General features: G+C 38.9%; 1 protein-coding gene across 1 annotated transcript; it reads left to right on the top strand.

The window, feature by feature from the left end:
• The first annotated feature begins 5,694 nt into the window (after positions 1 to 5,694).
• Positions 5,695 to 7,702, top strand: LOC148861096 (putative pectinesterase/pectinesterase inhibitor 21). Its single transcript, XM_088941131.1, has 2 exons — positions 5,695 to 6,765; positions 6,863 to 7,702. Exons 1-2 carry the CDS (start codon positions 5,766 to 5,768, stop codon positions 7,558 to 7,560), a joined length of 1,698 nt encoding a protein of 565 aa, XP_088797257.1. The 5' UTR covers positions 5,695 to 5,765; the 3' UTR covers positions 7,561 to 7,702.
• The last annotated feature ends 12,227 nt before the right edge of the window (positions 7,703 to 19,929 follow it).

Below are 19,929 nucleotides of genomic sequence, written 5' to 3' on the forward strand. Positions count from 1 at the left end.
CAGTGCACCCCCTGAAACCCATCAAATGGTCTCTATGGGCCCAACACTTTCCCTAAGTGGTCCTGGGCCAAGCCACCTTGTAACACCCAGGGACTGTGGGCATATGCAAGATTAGCCCATCAGGTATTATCCTCAATGGTTTTACACTTAACCTCTCAGCCCATAATGATCTTACACTGCCCGACAAGAGAGGACCTCTCCCTCGGCTGCAAGGAACAGTGTTGCACTCTCCACTTATATGGATCCCGGGAATTAAAACCTTTTGCAAACATTTTAGAAACCATAATATATATACTTTTATATCTCATATAAAATATACTTTGCAAAAGAAATCTCAACGGTTGAAATCGGCTGCCGGCAGTCTTGGTTTCCAATAGTGAGAGTGCATCCCCGATCATTACCTTTGTCCAACAAAGGGGCTGATCCTGTCACTATGATCACCCACTCAGATGAATTCATGGATTGTCCCAACATACCCAGGTTTTGACCCCCGCTAAGGATCTCACTAATTGGTACATCAAAGACACCCCGATCTGACACCTAGTGTAGTATTATAATCGAGTCTAGGGGTCGGGTGTAACTTTCCAGTTTTTCCCATCAATCTCCAAGGTCCAGGGCAATACTGGAAATCTGGTCCAGTTCAAAGATTCAATTAATCCCACACTGTATGTGCCTGGGGTCTCACCCCGGTAGCTGAGACAAGCCACCTCAACTGACTTGATGGCACCACAGTGTCAGCCTTGTCAGGATAGGTCTCCCCAGACCGACCCACTGGCTGTGAACTTTCTAAACTAACACGAGCCTCAATAAGTGTCCAGTTTAAGGGTATTACACAGAAACCTACCAAGGGAACATGAATCAAATTTGCACTTTTATTCATTTACAATAAACTCATAAAGTACATCAATTTTGATTGAAGCTAAGGGCATACAAAACTGTCTAACAGCGAATTTTGTGATGGATTTGCAGATAGGATAGTGTCTTAACCCTTTCCACTCAGAGAGTCCAGATCTGAATGTGATTCAGATCTGGAAACCTCCTAATGAGATTAGGAGAAGGCTGATCTAATCTATAGATAAGATAAGGGATTAAACTTATCACCTAAAGGGATGTTTGCTCCAAATAAGATTTGGATTAGCAACTCCTAATAGGATTAGGAGCTGGTCCCGTTATGGTTACAAAAGAATGAGAGGGTGGCAACCTTTAGAAGGCACATAATCACATCCTCTTCGGAGCTGAAATCACAGAAGGAAGAATTAAGCAACCCTATGGAATTCTTTCTTGCCGCCTCCTTCCTCTTGCCGCCTACCCTGCCAGTTCGATCTCCAGTTCAGTGGGAGAAATCAAGATTCGATCTTAATATTAGTTCCTTGTGATGGGACTGATAGGAAGTTGTGCTTACGTGTCATCTTGTTACTTCTTGAGAAGGATTAGGTTCTTGGAGAAGAACACTACTGATTCTGCTCCTCCCTACACTGCGCCATCTTCAGTGAGAGTAGTTTTTGGATCCTTTCGTGGGCATGAACACCTTCATTGGGAGATATTGTTTCTCAATATCAAGTATAATACTCTCATACTGCTTTTGTTCAAATCTAGTTCAATTTATGGTTCAAGATTGATCATTGAAAATATTATTTTCTAAAATGGGGAATGTGATTCCTAGTTGAGGAGAGAGTATTTTTTTTTTAAATTCACCCACCTTATTCTGCAAGTTTTGGGCATCCATACGATGGATCTCTCATCCCTTCATTGATATGTTTGTAATTTATCCCCATGTGGTGTATTGCAATTGGACAATATCATGTAACACTTTTTGTACTAATTACTTAATAGGTAGCCATTCAAGAGCTTACTTTCAATGAACTCCAGATTTAGTGTGAACATACACAAGTGTGCGAGACTGAGTAAGTATAACCCATCACAAGTGAACATGCCACTGTTCCATAAAAATGGGGCTCACACCACCTGTGGGTCCCATGTTTGTGAAATACTTGTTTGTTCATTCATTAGTCGTCACAAAGGAGATCCTCATATTTGTGTTCATAGCATGTTCCTTGCACTTTATATGAAATTCATTTTGTTGTGCAAACTTGTTGTCATTCTAGTAATGAGGCCCACTCCTTAAAATTTAACAAAAAAATTAAGATTACCTATGTTATGTAGCATAGTCATTTTATGTGATTTTCATGCTTAGTTTTTCATTATGTCATATGTTTCATTATTTTCGTATAATATGGAATTTGGTTATGCTCATTTGTACCAAGAACGAGGCATAAAATAGATGTTCATTAATATGAGCCCCTTGTGTTTTGCTTTGTATTTTTAGGGAAAGGTGCCCTTGTGGTTGGTGAAACAACACTTTCTATGACACATTCACACACGTATATCTATACTACTATAAAAAGTACAAATAGCCTCTAAAATTTCTGGAATTTTTATTGACTACAATACCTTCATTTTGAAATATTGTCCCTTTATTATAAGGATAGAAAATGTAATTTGAATACTATTATTCAATGCATTCAATTCCTTCTCATTAAATTTCACATGTAAGGTATTAACTCCCATTCACCCTCATTGAATCATATATTTAAAGCATTAACTCATTCTCATTACTAAATTCAACTAATTAAATCCATACATAATAAATTAATAATTTCAATAACATAAAAACTTAAACTTTTAAAATCTACATGGAAAAATAGTGTTTTTCATCTAGGTGGTGGTAAGAAATTAAACCATTTTGGTTCAAATTGGCCAATTCATGTTGCCACAATTAAACAATAAAAATTCAAAACAAGATATAATGCAAAAAAAAAAGAAATATAGAAATTAAAGAAAAATTTGGGAACCTTTTTAACATGACTAAACTACCCATATTTTTGAACTTAGTCCCTCTTTAATTCTGAGGGCTAATAATGTAATATCATTTACAATTTCTCACATCATTTAGTTCTCTCTCATTGTATTTAAGGTATTTTTTATTTAATAGATTCTAATAATTAGTTTTTTATTAAATACTTTTTAACAATATGAACCCCATGTTTTTTAAAGGGTTAAATGTTGAAACCTCCCCTAAAGTTTAGTAATTGCAATCACCTCCCCTGAAACCTTCTCCTTTAATCCTCTAATAAGAGGCATATAAATGTAGTTACTTTGTCTAAAATGTTTATTTTCCCTATTTTCCTTTCTTGTCAATCACTACCCCAAACCCTTCCATCTTTTTTATTTTTTCATAAAGTTTGTATTGTTTGTTATGCAAAAACCAGCCTTAATAGTAATTGAATGGGTATTTTGGACATTTGTGTACCTCTTGTTAGAGGATTCTAAGAGAGGGGATTTACTTGCAACTGTATTAGAAAGTTTAGGGGAGGCAATTGCAATTACCAAACTTTTGGGGAGATTGCATCAATAATTAAAAGTTTCAACGGAGGCTTCAACAATTTATCCTTTTTGAAAATTAACAAAAAAAATGAAATCATTCTTCCATCCAAGTGGTGGGTAAGGCAATTGAACCATTTCAATCAATTGGGTGAATCCATGATGTCATAGTTAAATAATAAAATATTTAAAAAAGAAACAAATTTAAAAAATAAGGAATGTAGAAAAATTGGTCATTTCTTTGATATTTTATATTAATCATATTAAAGAGTCATAAAGAAGAATTCTTTTTATTGATAATAGAAATGACATACAAATTTTAAAACCAACCAAAAAATGAAATTTACATTCCTATTTGGTCGAGGTCAACAATTCAACTTTTAGGTGAAATGTGTCAATGTTTAATGTCATAATTAAATAATAAAAATTATGAAAAAGATAAAATGAGAAAAAATACATCAATTTTGGAATAAAAACATTTTGGGCACATCCCTAATATTGTAATTTATTAGTAAAATATTTAATAAAATCTGTTTTAAATACTTTTTAACAATATGAAACCCATGTTTTTTAAAGGGTTAAATGTTGAAAACTCCCCTAAAGTTTTGTAATTGCAATCACCTCCCCTGATCTTTCTAACATGTATACTCTCAAGTAGACCCCTTCTCCTGTAATCCTCTAATAAGAGGCATATAAATGTAGTTATTTTGTCTAAAATGTTTATTTTCCCATTTTTCCTTTCTTGTCAATCACTACCCCAAACCCCTCCATCTTTTTATTTTTTCATAAAGTTTGTATTGTTTGTTATGCAAAAACCAGCCTTAATAGTAATTGCATGGTATTTTGGACATTTGTGTACCCCTTGTTAGAGGATTCTAAGAGAGACGATTTACTTGCAAATGTATTAGAAAGTTTAGGGGAGGCAATTGCAATTACCAAACTTTTGGGGAGATTGCATCAATAATTAAAAGTTTCAACGGAGGCTTCAACAATTTATCCTTTTTGAAAATTAACATAGAAAATGAAATCATTCTTCCATCCAAGTGGTGGGTAAGGCAATTCAACCATCTGAATCAATTGGGTGAATCCATGATATCATAGTTAAATAATAAAATATTTAAAAAAGAAACAAATTTAAAAAATAAAAAAGTGTAGAAAAATGAGTCATTTCTTTGATATCTTATATTACTCATATTAAATAGTCATAAAGAAGAATTCTTTTTATTGATAATGGAAATGACATACAAATTTTAAAACCAACCAAAAAATGAAATTTACTATCCTATTTGGTCAAAGTCAATAGCTCAACTTTTAGGTGAAATGTGTCAATATTTGATGTCGTAATTAAATAATAAAAATTATGAAAAAGATAAAATGAAAAAAATACATAAATTTTGGAATAAAAATATTTTGGGCACATCCCTAATATTGTAATTCATCATATCAAACAAAAACAAGTGCCATAAATAAGAATTATTCTTATACATATGGAAATATAAAAAAAGTAATTTGAACTAATATTTTTCACCTCATTCAAATCCCTCACATTAAGTCATATATTTGAGTAGCCAACACCCATTATCTCTCATTAAATGATATATTTAATATATTTTTCACCAATAAACTTTGTTGTTAGGTCTATATCCGATAGTTGTAACAATATATTTCTTTTTTTTTTCAAACTTTAGCCAAAAAAGTGAAATTGCCCTTCTGTCTAGGTGGTGGTAAGCAATTCATCCATCTAGTTCAAATGGGGTCAAACCATTATGTCATATTTAAATACTAAAAATTAAAGAAAGACAAAAACACAAAAAATTACAAAAAAATACATAATTTTTGTAGAAAACTCTTGGGACATACATCTCTAATAAAGAATTATTTTGCACACAAAAAAACATAGAAAATTTAAAGTAATTTGGATGTATACTATCTTTATCATCTAAAATTTCCATGTATAAAGCATATGCAAATTTACTAGTATATAAATGTTTTTGGAATCTGATTGTGCTTTAAATTAAAGTTGAAACACATAACACATAGATAATGCCCACATAGATATACAAATACACAAATAGAAAGTGGAAACAGAAAAGTCAAAAGTACTATATGATTAATTAATTATGAGTTCTTATAGGAGAACCGATGGTGAATAAGAAATTTGGAACTACCTCTAACTGCTTGTTTCCATAAAGAAATTTGGAACAATAATATACAGTCAAAGTCCCCATTCTAAATGCAACTTTCATGTTGTTCTTTAGTTAGTAGTTATGCTAAATTGGGATTAACCGTGCATGTTATAAACCTTCTCACACACTAGCTAGCTCCTCAACCTCAACTTCTGTTTGTTTAGCGGAGCGAGAAAGTGAAAGTGGGCAATTAGAGAAATGGGAAAGCTTATAGCCCTTGGTATATCACTAATCCTCGTTGTTGGTGTCGTCATCGGTACCGTTGTTGGTGTAAACAAAAGTAGGCATCCCAAGGATGACTTGTCTGCAAAAGACATTGCCAGCGGTAGTACTTCAACGACAATGAAAAGTGTCAGTGCAATCTGTGCCTCTGCCGACTACAAGGATTCTTGCATTAAAACCCTTACCCCTGTAGCCAAAAATGAAAGTTCTACCCCCCATGACTACCTCAAGGCTGCCTTTGAGGCCATCGTCCAGGAGGTGCAAGAAGCAATGGAAAAGTTTGGTGTTATAGGCAAAGACGCCAATAGCTCCATCGATAAGATGGCAGTCGGGGATTGCAAAGAATTGATGCAATATGCCATCTCCGAGTTGCAATCCGCCATCTCCATGGTGAATGATCCTAAAAGGCACCCAGCAAGTGATCCTGTTGCGGAGCTCAAGAACTGGTTGAGCGCTGTCGTGTCTTATGAAGAGACATGCACCGAGGGATTCGAACACCCAAAGCTGAAGAGTTCAATGGAGAACGGGCTCCTCAATGCCACTCAACTTACTGGCAATGCCCTCACCATCGTCACCGAGTTGTCTGCGATACTCAAAGCCTTAAATATCCGCTTTGACACAAACATCAACTCTCGACGCCGACTTCTAGATGCACAAGGTTACCCTACTTGGTTTACACTAAAGGACCGTAAGCTTTTATCTCTGCAAGGCAATGGACAGTTGACACCCAATGCAGTGGTAGCCAAGGATGGTAGTGGGCAATATAAGACAATTGCTGAAGCAATTGCCGCATGCCCCAAGAATAGCGTATCTAGATATGTTATCTATGTGAAAGCCGGGACCTATGATGAATACATTATAGTTACCAAAGGTCAAAATAATATTTTCATGTATGGAGATGGGCCAACGAGTACAATTGTCACCGGAAAGAAGAGCAACGCTGCAGGCATCTCAACATTTCAGACTGCCTCATTTTGTAAGTTGGACCTTATCAGCCTAACATTCCTTTTCCTTTTGTTATTCTTACTTGATTCTAATAAGTTTTTTCTTATAATTGTTTGTTCCTTCTATAGCTGTTATTGCGGATGGATTCATCGCCAAGTCGATGGGATTCGAAAACACAGCCGGTCCCCAAGGGCACCAAGCAGTGGCGCTTCGCGTCCAAGGTGATAAAGCGGCATTCTTCAATTGCAAAATGGATGGATACCAAGACACCTTGTATGTCCAAGCCAAGCGTCAATTCTATCAGAACTGTGTTGTTTCTGGCACCATTGACTTCATATTCGGTAACGCGAAAGCAGTGATGCAAGACTGTCAAATCATCGTTAGAAGGCCTATGGACAACCAGCAAAACACAGTAACAGCACAAGGAAAGATGTTCCAGAATGAGGAAACTGGTATTGTGATCCAAAACTGCAATATCGTCCCAGATCAACAGCTCTCCGTTGATAAGTTAAAGATCCCTTCATTCTTGGGCCGCCCATGGAAAAAATATGCAACGACAATTATCATGGAATCAGCCATTGGTGATTTCATAAGACCCGAAGGGTGGATGCCATGGAGTGGCAACTTTGCACTCGATACTTTGTTCTATGCTGAGTATAACAACCGTGGTCCAGGTGCTAATACCGCCCAAAGGGTCAAATGGAAGGGTTTCAAGGTCATCACCGATAGGAATGAGGCTCTTCGCTTCACTGCTGGACCATTCATTCTAGGAAATGAGTGGTTGAAAGACACCGGAGCACCTTTCATCCTTGGATTGAAGTACTAATCCAAGTAGTTATCACTTGACAAAAGGCAACAGACAGGAACAGGATGAGATGTTGGAAATACAATTTCCTTTTGCTCATTTAAAGCCAACCTGTATCTTTTTGTTTCTTTAATCAATAAAGTGAGACTTTTGTTTGATGTAATCTTGTTGTTTCTAGTTTGTGTTTTTTCTATTCTGAAGGTTACATCGTAGGGCATTCATTTGGTGAGTAAGACTCATCACGAGAGATCTAAATCACTCCATTTTTCATAAACCTAGAATATCCCAATAGAGGTTGGAATTTGATGGTTAACATTATAGCTGGTATGTAGATAATTAATAGTGAAGTCTCAACTAGTAGTGCGATACTCCCAACTGCTATGTGGATATGCATCTTATGCGAAATGATTTTTATCCTACTGAGTTTTATTCATCACTGGATTTATTAAACACTATTGATGAATAGAATCTCTAAGATGAAATAAATTTTCTACCCTATTGGACATGCAGTATCTTGAGGATTGTACTATCTTGCGGTGTCCTAACAATAGTGTAGTCACAAGATAGATTATAAGGTTTATCGTTTAGTTTGTTGATTGATTAGGGAATCCCTAACATAGATAGGATATCATATTCACTACAAGAAAAATGGTCAAATGTGGTGGTCGTAAATCATTCCTAAACCGGTGGCATGTCAGAACCGCCGGCTCAGAGTTAATAAAGGCGGCGGTCTAGACCGCCAGCTTAGATCTCTTTGGACCGCCGCCTTAGGTTCGTTAAAGTGTTGCTTCTGTTTTAAGGTGACGGTCTAAGATCTCTTTAGATCGCCGCCTTAGGTCCATCAAAATGTCGCTTCCATTTTTGGGTAGCGGTCTAGACCGCTGGCTTAGATCTCTTTGGACTGCCACCTTAGGTCCATCGAAGTGTTGCTTCCATTTTTATGTGGTTGTCTAGACTTCCAGCTCAGACCTCTTTGTTAGATAGTGTATGCCCTTAGCTCCAATCAGATTGATGTGCTTTTGACATTTATTGTAAATGAATAATAGTACATAATTGATTCGTGTTATATATGGTGTGTTTCTGTGTAATACCCTTAAACTGGACACCTATGAGACTTGTGTTAGTTTAAAATCTTCAAAACTATTGGATAGACTTGGGGAGATTTATCCTACAAAGGCTAACACTAATGTGTTGCCAAGTTGGTTGAGGTAGCTTATCTCAACTGCCAAGGTGAGACCTGAAGCACATTTAGTGTGGGTTTGTTTGAAACCCTGAACCATACCATTTTCCAGTTATGCCCTAGACCTTGGAGACAGATTGACAAAACTAGAAAATTACACCTAACTCCTAGACTCGATTATAGTACTGCATTAGGTGTTGGATTGGGTTGTCTTTGATATGTCAATTAGTGAGATACTTAGTGGGGGTCAAAACCTGGGTATGTTGGGGCAGTTTGAGGATTCACTTGGGTGGATGATCATAGTGACCGAATCAGCCCCATTGTCAGACAAAGTGAATGATCGGGGACAACACTCTTCTGATGGAAACCTAAACTGTTGGCAATGGATTTCAAACATGTTTGAGATTTGTTTGCAAAATATATTTATATAGATCTACATATATTATGTTTTCATGGAAAAATGTTTGCAAATGTTTTAATTCCCAGGATCCATCTTGCAGCCGAGGGAGAGATCCTCTCTTGTTGGGCAATGTTTGACCATTGTGGGCTAAGAGGTTAAGTGTAAGACCACTTAGGGCTTATAGACATGATGGGTTAATCTCATATAAGTCCATAGTCTTTGGGCCTTCATAAGGTGGATGGACCCAAGGAACATTTAGTGTAAATGTTGGGCCTACTAAGCTTAGGGGTTCACTATGCTTAGTAGTGAATTCGATCAGACTTTGTAACAGAGGCTAGGCTGAACCCATATGGCTTTTGTGGAGGTCAATGTTAGGGTCCCACGCCATACAAAGAGAGCCAATCTAGTAGCAAATAAAAAAGGAAAGTGAGCCTGATAACTTTGTTAGACAGTTTTTATGCCCTTAGCTTTAATCAAGATGATGTATTTTATGTGTTTATTGTAAATGAAGAAAATTGCATATTTGATTCATGTTCCCTTGGTATGTTTCTGTGTAATACCCTTGAACTGGAGACTTAATGAGACTCGTGTTAGTTTAGAATGTTCACAGCTAGTGGGTAGGTCTAGAGAGACCTATCCTGACAAGGCCGACCCATTGGCTGTAAACATTCTAAACTAACATGAGTCTCATTAAATGTCCAGTTTAAGGGTATTACACAGAAACATACCAAGGGAACATTAATCAAATATGCACTTTTATTCATTTACAATAAACTCATAAAGTACATCATTTTGATTGAAGCTAAGGGCATACAAAACTGTCTAACAACTCCCACTTGAACTTAGGTCCAATCAGGTACTAGCCGGAGTCCCATGCTTTCCATGTATTTCTCAAACATTTTCTGTGATATTGGCTTTGTCAATGGGTCTGCTACATTTTCTGCTGACGCTACCTTCTGTATTAGGACGTCCCCTCTACCAACAATCTCCTGGAGTACGTGGTACTTCCTCTCGATGTGCTTCGACTTCGAGTGGGCTCGTGGCACCTTAGCTTGAGCAATAGCTCCATTTGTTGTCACACAACAATGGGATGGATGATGTGTTGGACGGAACTACTTCCAACATGTGAACGAACTTCTTCACCCACACGGCTTCTTTGGCAGCCTCACTTGCGGCAATGTACTCGGCCTCGGTCGTGGAGTCTGTAGTGGACCCCTGTTTGCTGCTTTTCTAGCAAATAGCACACGATCCTATCATGAAAATATATCCAGATGTAGACTTTCTATCATCTAGATCCGACTGGAAATTGGAATCTGTATACCCTTGGATCTGTAGTGAGCTACCATTGAATACTAGACAAAATTCTTTTGTCCTTCGAAGGTACTTAAGTATGTTTTTCACAGCAGTCCAGTGCTCCTGCCCTGGGTTGGCCTGAAATCTGCTTACTACACTCACTGCTTGAGCAATGTCAGGGCGAATGCACAGCATGGCATACATGATGCTCCCTACGGCAGAGGCATAGGGAACGTCATTCATGCCATCAACCTCCTCAGAAGTCTTGGGAGACATCTTCTTGGAGAGAGTGACTCCGTGCTTGAAGGGAACATTTCCATTCTTGGAATTTTCCATGCTGTATCTTTTGACTATTTTGTTAATATAAGCAGATTGGGATAATTCTATTATCTGCTTCGATCTATCTCTATAGAGTTGAAGACCCAGTATATAGGAGGCTTCTCCAAGATATTTCATGGAGAACTGCTGTGAAAGCCATACTTTCATCGTAGTCAACATTCCTACATCATTCCCAATGAGTAGAATGTCATCTACATACAAAACCAAGAAGGTAACCTTATCTCCACTATACTTCCTGTAGACACAGGGTTCATCCGGATTCTGCTCGAAGTCAAACGATTTGACAGCAGAGTCAAAATGGATGTTCCAACTTCTAGAAGTTTACTTAAGTCCATAAATGGATCGATTGAGTTTACATACCATATTTTCTGGACCTGCAGCAATAAAGCCTTGTGGCTGCAACACATAGATATGTTTAGTAAGATCTCCATTCAGGAATGCAGTTTTGACATTCATCTGCCAAATCTCATAATCATGGTATGCTGCTATAGCTAGCAGGATCCTAATGGATTTTAGCATGGCCACAGGCGAAAAGGTTTCCTCATAATCGATTCCCTCTTTCTAAGTGTACCCTTTCGCCACCAGACAAGCTTTGAAGGTCTCAACCCTACCATCGGGGCCCTTCTTCCTCTTGTAAATCCATTTGCAACCAATTGCTTTTACCCCAAAGGGTGGATCTACTAGAGTCTAAACTCCATTGGTCTCCATTGAGTCCATCTTTGCTCTCATGGCCTCCACCCACTTCTGGGAATCTATGTCCAACATAGCTTCTACGTAAGTCATGGGATCCTCCTCATTAGTCAAGGTTTTGACCAGGTATCTATCCTGGTCATAACCAAAATGGACTGGTGGCCTGGATACCCGAGTGGATCTTTAGGTTGGTCACTATCTGGAACTTGTGGGACATCTCCCACTTCTCCTGAGTTCTCCTCATCAAGAACAATTTCCTGACGATGGGTGTGTAGGATGTAATCGGTCTCCAAGAATTGTGCATTTCGACTACAGAACACTTTCTGCTCACTTGGGTCATAGAATAGGTAACCTACAGATCCTTTTGGGTAACCTACAAATAGACAACAACGGGTTTTGGATTCCAACTTGTCTACACTCAATCTTTTAACGTGTGCTGGACAACCCCAAATCTTCAAGTGTCTAACACTTGGTTTCTTTCCGGTCCAAAGTTCATATGGACTATTCAGAACCGATTTGGTTGGAACTCGATTCAGCACGTAAATCGCAGTCTCTAATGCGTAACCCCAAAAAGATGTGGGTAACTCTGAGTGTATGAGAAGCGACCAGACCATATCCAATAAGGTCCTATTCCTCCTCCCTGAAACACCATTAAGTTGTGGTGTAGCAGGAGGAGCTAATTGTGATACTATCCCATTGTCCTTTAAGTAGTCCCTGAATTCGTCAAAGAGATACTCGCCACCTCGATCTGATCGAAGGGCCTTAATTTCTCTCCCTAACTGTTTCTCGATCTCCTGTCTAAACACTTTGAACTTTTCAAAAGATTCAGACTTGTGTGTCATTAGGTACATGTAACCATATCGTGATAAATCATCTATGAAGGTGATGAAATACATATGTTGATTTCGTGTCCTAACACTCAGGGGACCACATACATCAGTATGTATTAGGTCAAGTGTGCCTGTACATCTTTCAGGCTTATCGTTAAATGGTCGTTTCGTCATCTTGCCTTGTAGGAAAGGTTCACAGCTGGGAAGATCTTCTACAGTTAGAAAATCAAAGGACCATCCTTTACCAACCTTGTGATTCGGTCAACACCGATTTGGCCAAGTCGGTAATGCCACAGTCACATGGGATTAACTATATCATGGGCTGTCTTCTTGGGGATTTCATCCAACGTAGTTTCAGTTATGTTAGTTTCTAGAGAAGGATGAAGAACATAGAGACCATTCTCTAGTTCCCCGTATGCAATGAATTTGTTATTTCTTTTAATAGTAATCGTATTACTAAAGAAGACAGAATAACCATCTGCACACAGTTTTGAGACAGAAATCAAATTTCTCCTTAAATTTTGCACATAAAGACAATCTTTCAGTACAATTATTAATTCTCTAAAAATTAACTCCATGGTTTCCATGGCCCCGGCTGCAACAGTTGTAGTAGTGCCCAAGTAGAGTGTGACTTCTCCTTCACTCAGCCTTCTGCTTACCTTGAACCCTTGCAGTGAGTTACATGCATGAGTTGAAGCCCCGAAGTCAATACACCAGGACACAGAAGCTACGAATAAATTGGTTTCTATAACACAAGTTTCGAAATTACCTTTATTGGATTCCAGGTAGGCAGGACAGTTCCTTTTTCAGTGGCTGGTCTTCTTATAGAAGTGGTAGGCATCCGATGCTTTGTCTTTCTTCAACTTCTTGGGTTTGGCAGCCTTCTACTCGGGCTTTCTCTTTGCCTTCCTTTTCTTTCCCGATTTGCAAGTTTCAACAAGCATGGCAATGGGCTCCTCCTTTTTAATCAATTCTTCGGCCCTCTGCAACATATTGCTGAGTTCCTGTAAGCTGACATTCAGGTTGTTCATGTTGTAGTTCATGATGAATGGATTAAAGGATGGAGGCAGAGAGTTGAGAATAGCATCGATCTGTGTTACCAGATCTAACCTAGATCCAAGAGCCTCTAGTTCATTGATATAACCCATCATCCGGAGACAATGGTCATGAACTTGTTGGCTCTTGGACATCTGCGCGGTCATGAACTGTTTCAAGACCTTCTGCTAAGTAGAACGAATCTGCTCTTTGTACATTGTCTTGAGACTATCCAATATGTCCTTGGCAAGTTCGATCTGATCGAATTGCCTCTGAATTGGATTGTCCAAAGAGGCAATGATATAGTAGTGGGCAAGGGATTTTTTCTCCTCCCATTCTTGGTATTCTCTTCTACGAGCCTTAGAAGCCCTATCTCCCGGACGATCCGGGGTAGGATTCTTGGCTACCTTATCCAATTTTTCAGAGGTTAAGACTAACATAAGGTTCCTGTACCAGTCGGCATAGTTTGGGCCCTTAAGCTTGTTGTCGTCAAGAAGCTTTGCAAATGATCCGTTTGCCATTTTCTGATAAAAGAGCAAACATCAATTCACAACCTAAGTTGATTCATGTTCATTTCATAGATATGGATTTTAATCTACGTTCCATTTCCATTTATTCATCTCTAAGATTTCCCTCCTTTCTCAGTGACGGAGACTACGGGTTGTCTCTGGAAATGTGGGAAATCACATAGGGTGCATGGAGCCAACTGTTTCATCTGCATAACCCACCACCTTTCTGTGAAGGATCATATCTAGTCATCATATGAGTTTTCCCTTTGGCCTCTATCAGGCAAGGTTCAGAGCCATTTTCAGGTAAACCTTTATGTCCAGTGAGTGCTTACCCATCATATTCATGAACGCCAAGGTATTGTGAGAGAGTTCCCATTTTCTGGTGAAGCCCCTCCCACATCGGTCTATGACGCTCCTATCATCTTATGAAACACTTAGACAAGCCCAACAGCAAATGGATAGTGCATTTTCTGGTGCGTTTCCTCATTACTGAAGGACCCATCCTCATGCTAATGATGGAAGGCCTTTAGAGAGTTCTTCGTATGAATCTCCCTATCACTTGCACTCATATTAGTTGGAGGGAATAGTTATTATGCCCTACTTTGATTTAGGTCAAACCAAAGTTAGATTTTGGTGGGCCTTAAATCGGCTAGGGTTCTGCACATAACCTCTCGATGAGATATGGGGCCCACCATAGAGGGAGGTCATCCAATGACAAAAAGGGACACCATGGCAATGATGTGCATTCAGCCATGGTGTGCGCAAGAGCCACTGTTGAATGAGCATGGGCCAAGCACTTATGGCCCATGTACGTAGCACATCTCACATCCATACATCTCATGCGGGGATAAATTGATCCAATCAATTAATCATCTGTAAGGCCCAATGGAAGCCCGATTTAAATCCATAATATTAACCATTAATATTATCTAGGTATATGGGCTGAAGTAGGGTTGCCTAGTTTGGCCCATATAGCTTTATACTTTGAAGTGGGCTTTTGACAGTTTTAACTATTTAAAACTGGGCCTTTACAGGTTGGGCCGAATTAACCATTTAATTAAATATCAATCCTCAGGCCCATTAATGGGAAAAATCGGGCTGACTTTCAGCCTTGATTAAACCCGAGATTCGGTCCAAACAATTTGAACCAATCTTGGTTTGAATGGGTCTAGGGTTTGATCTTTAATTAAATCTTTAATTCAAGAAAATAATCTGAAATTAAAGAACTGATAAAAAAAAATCAAGAATCAGTTAAACAGGGCTGTTCACACAATTCATCCTGCAAAGCAGAGGTTAGATCACAATTTGTAGTTTCATAAACTACAAATCGCAGATAGCGAATGTCCCATCTGCGAAATCACCTTCTTTGCAAAATCTCCCTTTCTACGCCGCCATCTTCGATCCAAAAATAAAAATAAATAAAAATCCTATTTCTATTAATGATTACAACAGATCGAATACCTATACATTGAGTCTAAAAAAAAGTTATTTACAGACCAAATGTAATAAATAAATCAAGAAACAGCAAATCTTGCAGTTTTCCCTGTGCAAACCAAGAAATCGATCTCCTCTTGTATGAACAGCCCATAAATCAAGAAAATCATAAAGAACGATTCTAAACAACAATCAGATTTATATAAAATTAATTTCAGATTATTTTCCCATTAATTTTGGGAACAAATTTCCCAAAACCCATATCTGCGCAAATTGGGTAGAACACCTTCTACCTATTTGCGCAGGTTCAGATCTGAAACGGAATGGTTCAAGATTTAAACCATGGCTCTGATACCACTGAAGGGATAGGATACCCATCATATGGACGCCCAAAGATTGCTGAATAAGGAGGTGAATTTCAAAAATTTTTCTCTCCCTTCAATTGGGAATCGAATTCCCTATTTAGAAAATCATATTTTCAAGGAACTTTCTTGAACCATAAACTGAACCAGATCTGAACCAAAAGGAGTAGGGAGTGATTATACCTGATCCGGAGAAACAGTATCTCCTAATGGAGGTGTTCATGCCCAAGGAAGGATGCAAAAACTACTCCCACTGAAAATGGCGTAGTGTAGGGTGGAGCAGGATCAGTAGTGTTCTTCCAAAAGAACTTGACCCTTCGCAAGAATCAATTGGATGGCTTGTGAATACAACTCCAACCAATCTTCCAAAAGATTGGTTTCAAGATCGAATCTTGATTTTTCCCAAGAACAGGAGATCGAACTGCTGGAGGCGGCGGCTGCAGGAAGAAGGCAGCAAGAGAGTATTTGCAGGGTGCAGATTCTCTCTTCTTGTGATTTCAACTCTAAAGACAAGAATGTGTATTGCTTGCATATCTAAAGTCTTCCGCCCTCTCCTCCTTTTATAATCTTAAAGGGATCAGCTCCTAATCCCATTAGGACTTGCTAATCCAAATCATATTTGGATAAGAAGTCGCTTTAAGTGATAAGGGATAACCCTTATCTTATCTGTAGATCAGATCTGTCATCTCCTAAACAAATTAGGAGGCTTCCAGATCTAAATCTTATTCAGATCATGGACACTCTAAGTGGATACGGTATGGGCCTAGTCCAATCAGCTAATCCATCTCAAAATTCGCCCGTTTAAGTGACTAATCAAATTAGCCCAGTCCGGTTGGGCTTAAGGCCCATTAAAGGTTATGTGTGTTAGACAGTTTTGTATGCCCTTAGCTTCAATCAAAATTGATGTACTTTATGAGTTTATTGTAAATGAATAAAAGTGCATATTTGATTCATGTTCCCTTGGTATGTTTTTGTGTAATACCCTTAAATTGGACACTTATTGAGACTCGTGTTAGTTTAGAATGTTCACAACCAGTGGATCGGTCTGGGGAGACCTATCCTGACAAGGCTGACACTGTGGTGCCACCAAGTCGGTTGGGGTGGCTTGTCTCAGCTACCGGGTTGAGACCCTAGGCACATACATTGTGGGATTAATTGAATCTTTGAACTGGACCAGATTTCCAATATTGCCCTGGACCTTGGAGATTGATGGGAAAAACTGGAAAGTTACACCCGACCCCTAGACTCGATTATGATACTGCACTAGGTATCGGATCGGTCTGTCTTTGATGTACCAATCAGTGATATCCTTAGCAGGGGTCAAAACCTGGGTATGTTGGGACAATCCGAGAATTCAACTGAGTGGGTGATCATAGTGACATGATCAGCCCCTTTGTCGGACAAAGGTAATGATCGGGGATGCGCTCTCACTGTTGGAAACCAAGTCTGCCGGCAGCCGATTTCAATCGTTGAAATTTGTTTTGCAAAGTATATTTTATATGAGATATAAAAGTATATACATTATGGTTTCTAAAATGTTTGCAAAAGGTTTTAATTCCCGAGATCCATATAAGTGGAGAGTGCAACACTGTTCCTTGCAGCCGAGGGAGAGGTCCTCTCTTGTCGGGTAGTGTATGATCATTAAGGGCTGAGAGGTTAAGTGTAAGACCATTGAGGATAATACCTAATGGGATAATCTTGCATCTGCCCACAGTCCCTGGGTGTTACAAGGTGGCTTGGCCCAGGGACAACTTAGGGTAAGTGTTGGGCCCATAGAGCCCATTTGATGGATTTCAGGGGGTGCACTGTCTTAACAGTGTATTTGACCAGGCCTTGTAACAAAGGCTGGGCCGAACCCATGTGGCTGATGTGTAGATCAATGCTTGGGTCCCACGCCATACAGGGAAGCCCAACTGGGCAGCAGTTAGGAAGGTTAAGTGAGCACATAAGCTTGATGGGCCTAAAGCCCATTTCAAACTGGGCTATTTATTTAGTTATTTGAAGGGGCGAATTCTGAGATGGATTAGCAGATAGGATAGGGTCTTAATCCTATCCACTCAGAGAGTCCAGATCTGAATGTGATTCAGATCTAGAAACCTCCTAATGGGATTAGGATAAAGCTAATCTAATCTGCAGATAAGATAAGGGTTTATCCTTATCACTAGAAGAGAAGGCTGATCCAAATATGATTTGGATAAGCACATCCTAATGGGATTAGGAGCTGATCTTTTTAAGTTAACAAAAAGAAGGTGGGGGCGGCAGCCTTGAGAGAGACCAAGAAACACATCAGATCCTCTTTAGTGTTGAAATCAAGAAGAGAGAATTCTGCACCCTGCGAATACTATCTTGCCGCCCTATTTGCCAGTTCGATCTCCAGCTGTGGGAGAAGTCAAGATTGGATCTTGACATCAGTTCTTAGAGAAAGGATTGAAAAGGAAGCTGTACTCACGTTCCATCCTACTGTTTCTTGCGAAGGACAGAGTTCTTGGGGAAGAACACTACTGATTCTGCTCCATCCTGCACTGCGCCATCTTCAGTGGGAGCAGTCTTTGGATCCTTCCTTGGGCGTGAACACCTTCGTTGGGAGATATTACTTCTCTATATCAGGTATTATTCTCTCTCATTCCTTTTGGTTCAGATCTGGTTCAGTTTAAGTTTCAAGATTGATCCTTGAAAATATGATTTTCTAAATAGGGAATGTGATTCCCAATTGATGGGAGAGAAAAATTTTTGAAATTCGCCCCTTATTCCGCAATCTTTGGGCATCCATGGGATGGATCTCTCATCCTTTCAGTGGTATCAGAGTCTGATTCAAATCTTGAACCATTATGTTTCAGATCTGAACCTGCGCAATTAGGGAGAAGACGTTCTACCCAATTTGCGCAGATTTGGTTTTTGGGAAATTTGTTCCCAAATCAGATGGGCAAATAATCTGAAATTAATTTTAAATAAATCTGATTATTATTTAGAATTGTTCTTTATAATTTTCTTGATTTATGGGTTGTTCGTACAAGAGGAGATCGAATTCTTGGTTTGCACAGGGAACTTGCGATTTTGCAGTTCTTGATTTATTCTGTGTCTGTAAATATTTTTTTATTTTCTAGACTCAATGTATTGGTACTCGATCTGATGTAATTATTAATAGAATTAGGATTTCTATTTATTTTTATTTTGGATCGAAGATGGCGGCGCAGAGATGGAGATTTTGCAGATTAGAGAAATGCTATCTGCGATTTGCAGTTTGTGAAACTGCATTCTGTGATCTAACCTCTATTTTGCAGGAAGGATTGTGCGAACAGCCCTGTTTGACTGATTCTTGTTTTTCCTTTTATCAGTATTTAATTTCAGATTATTTTCTTGAATTAAGGATTTAATTAAAAAATCAAACACTAGACCCATTCGAACCAAGATTGGTTCAAAACTGTTTGGACCAATTCTAGGGTTTAATCAAGGCTGAATGTCAGCCCTAATTTCCCACTAATGGGCCTAAGGATTGATATTTAATTAAATGGTTAATTCGGCCCAGCCTGTAAAGGCCCAGTTTTAAATAGCTAAAACTGCAAAAGCCCATTTTAAAGGATAAAGCTATATGGGCCGAACTGGGTAACCCTAATTCAGCCCATATACCTAGATAATATTAATGGTTAATATTATGGAATTTTAATGGGCTTCCAACGGGCCTTATAGATAATTAATTGATTGGATCAATTTATCCCTGCATGTGATGTATGGATGTGTGATGTGCTGCGTACATTGGCCATAAGTACTTGGCCCATGCTCATTCGACAGTGGCTCTTGCGCACACCATGGCTGAATGCACATCATTGCCATTGTGTCCCTTTTGGCCATTGGATGACTTCCCTCAGTGGTGGGCCCCACACCTCATCAAGATGTTACGTGCGAAACCCTAGCCGATTCAAGGCCCACCGAAATCTGGCTTTATGAAAGTCAGTGGGAGCTACTTTGGTTTGACCTAAATCAAACTAGGGCGTAATTTTGTTCCCTCCAGCTAACATGAGTGCATGTGATAGGGAGATTCATATGATGAACTCTCTAAAGGCCTTCCATCATTAGCATGATGATGGGTCCTTCAGTAATGAGGAAACGCACCAGAAAATGGGCTATCCATTTGCTGTTGGGCTTGTCTGAGTGTATCATAAGATGATAGTGGCGTCATAGACCGATGTGGGAAGGGCTTCACCAGAAAATGGGAACTCTCTCACGGTACCTTGGCGTTCACGAATATGATGGGTAAGCACTCACTAGACAGAAAGGCTTACCTAAAAATGGCTCTGAACCTTGTCTGACAGAGGCCATA

Source organism: Nelumbo lutea, chromosome 4 (assembly GCF_056320005.1).
Source record: "Nelumbo lutea isolate HS-2025 chromosome 4, American lotus-T2T, whole genome shotgun sequence".
Taxonomy (NCBI): domain Eukaryota; kingdom Viridiplantae; phylum Streptophyta; class Magnoliopsida; order Proteales; family Nelumbonaceae; genus Nelumbo; species Nelumbo lutea.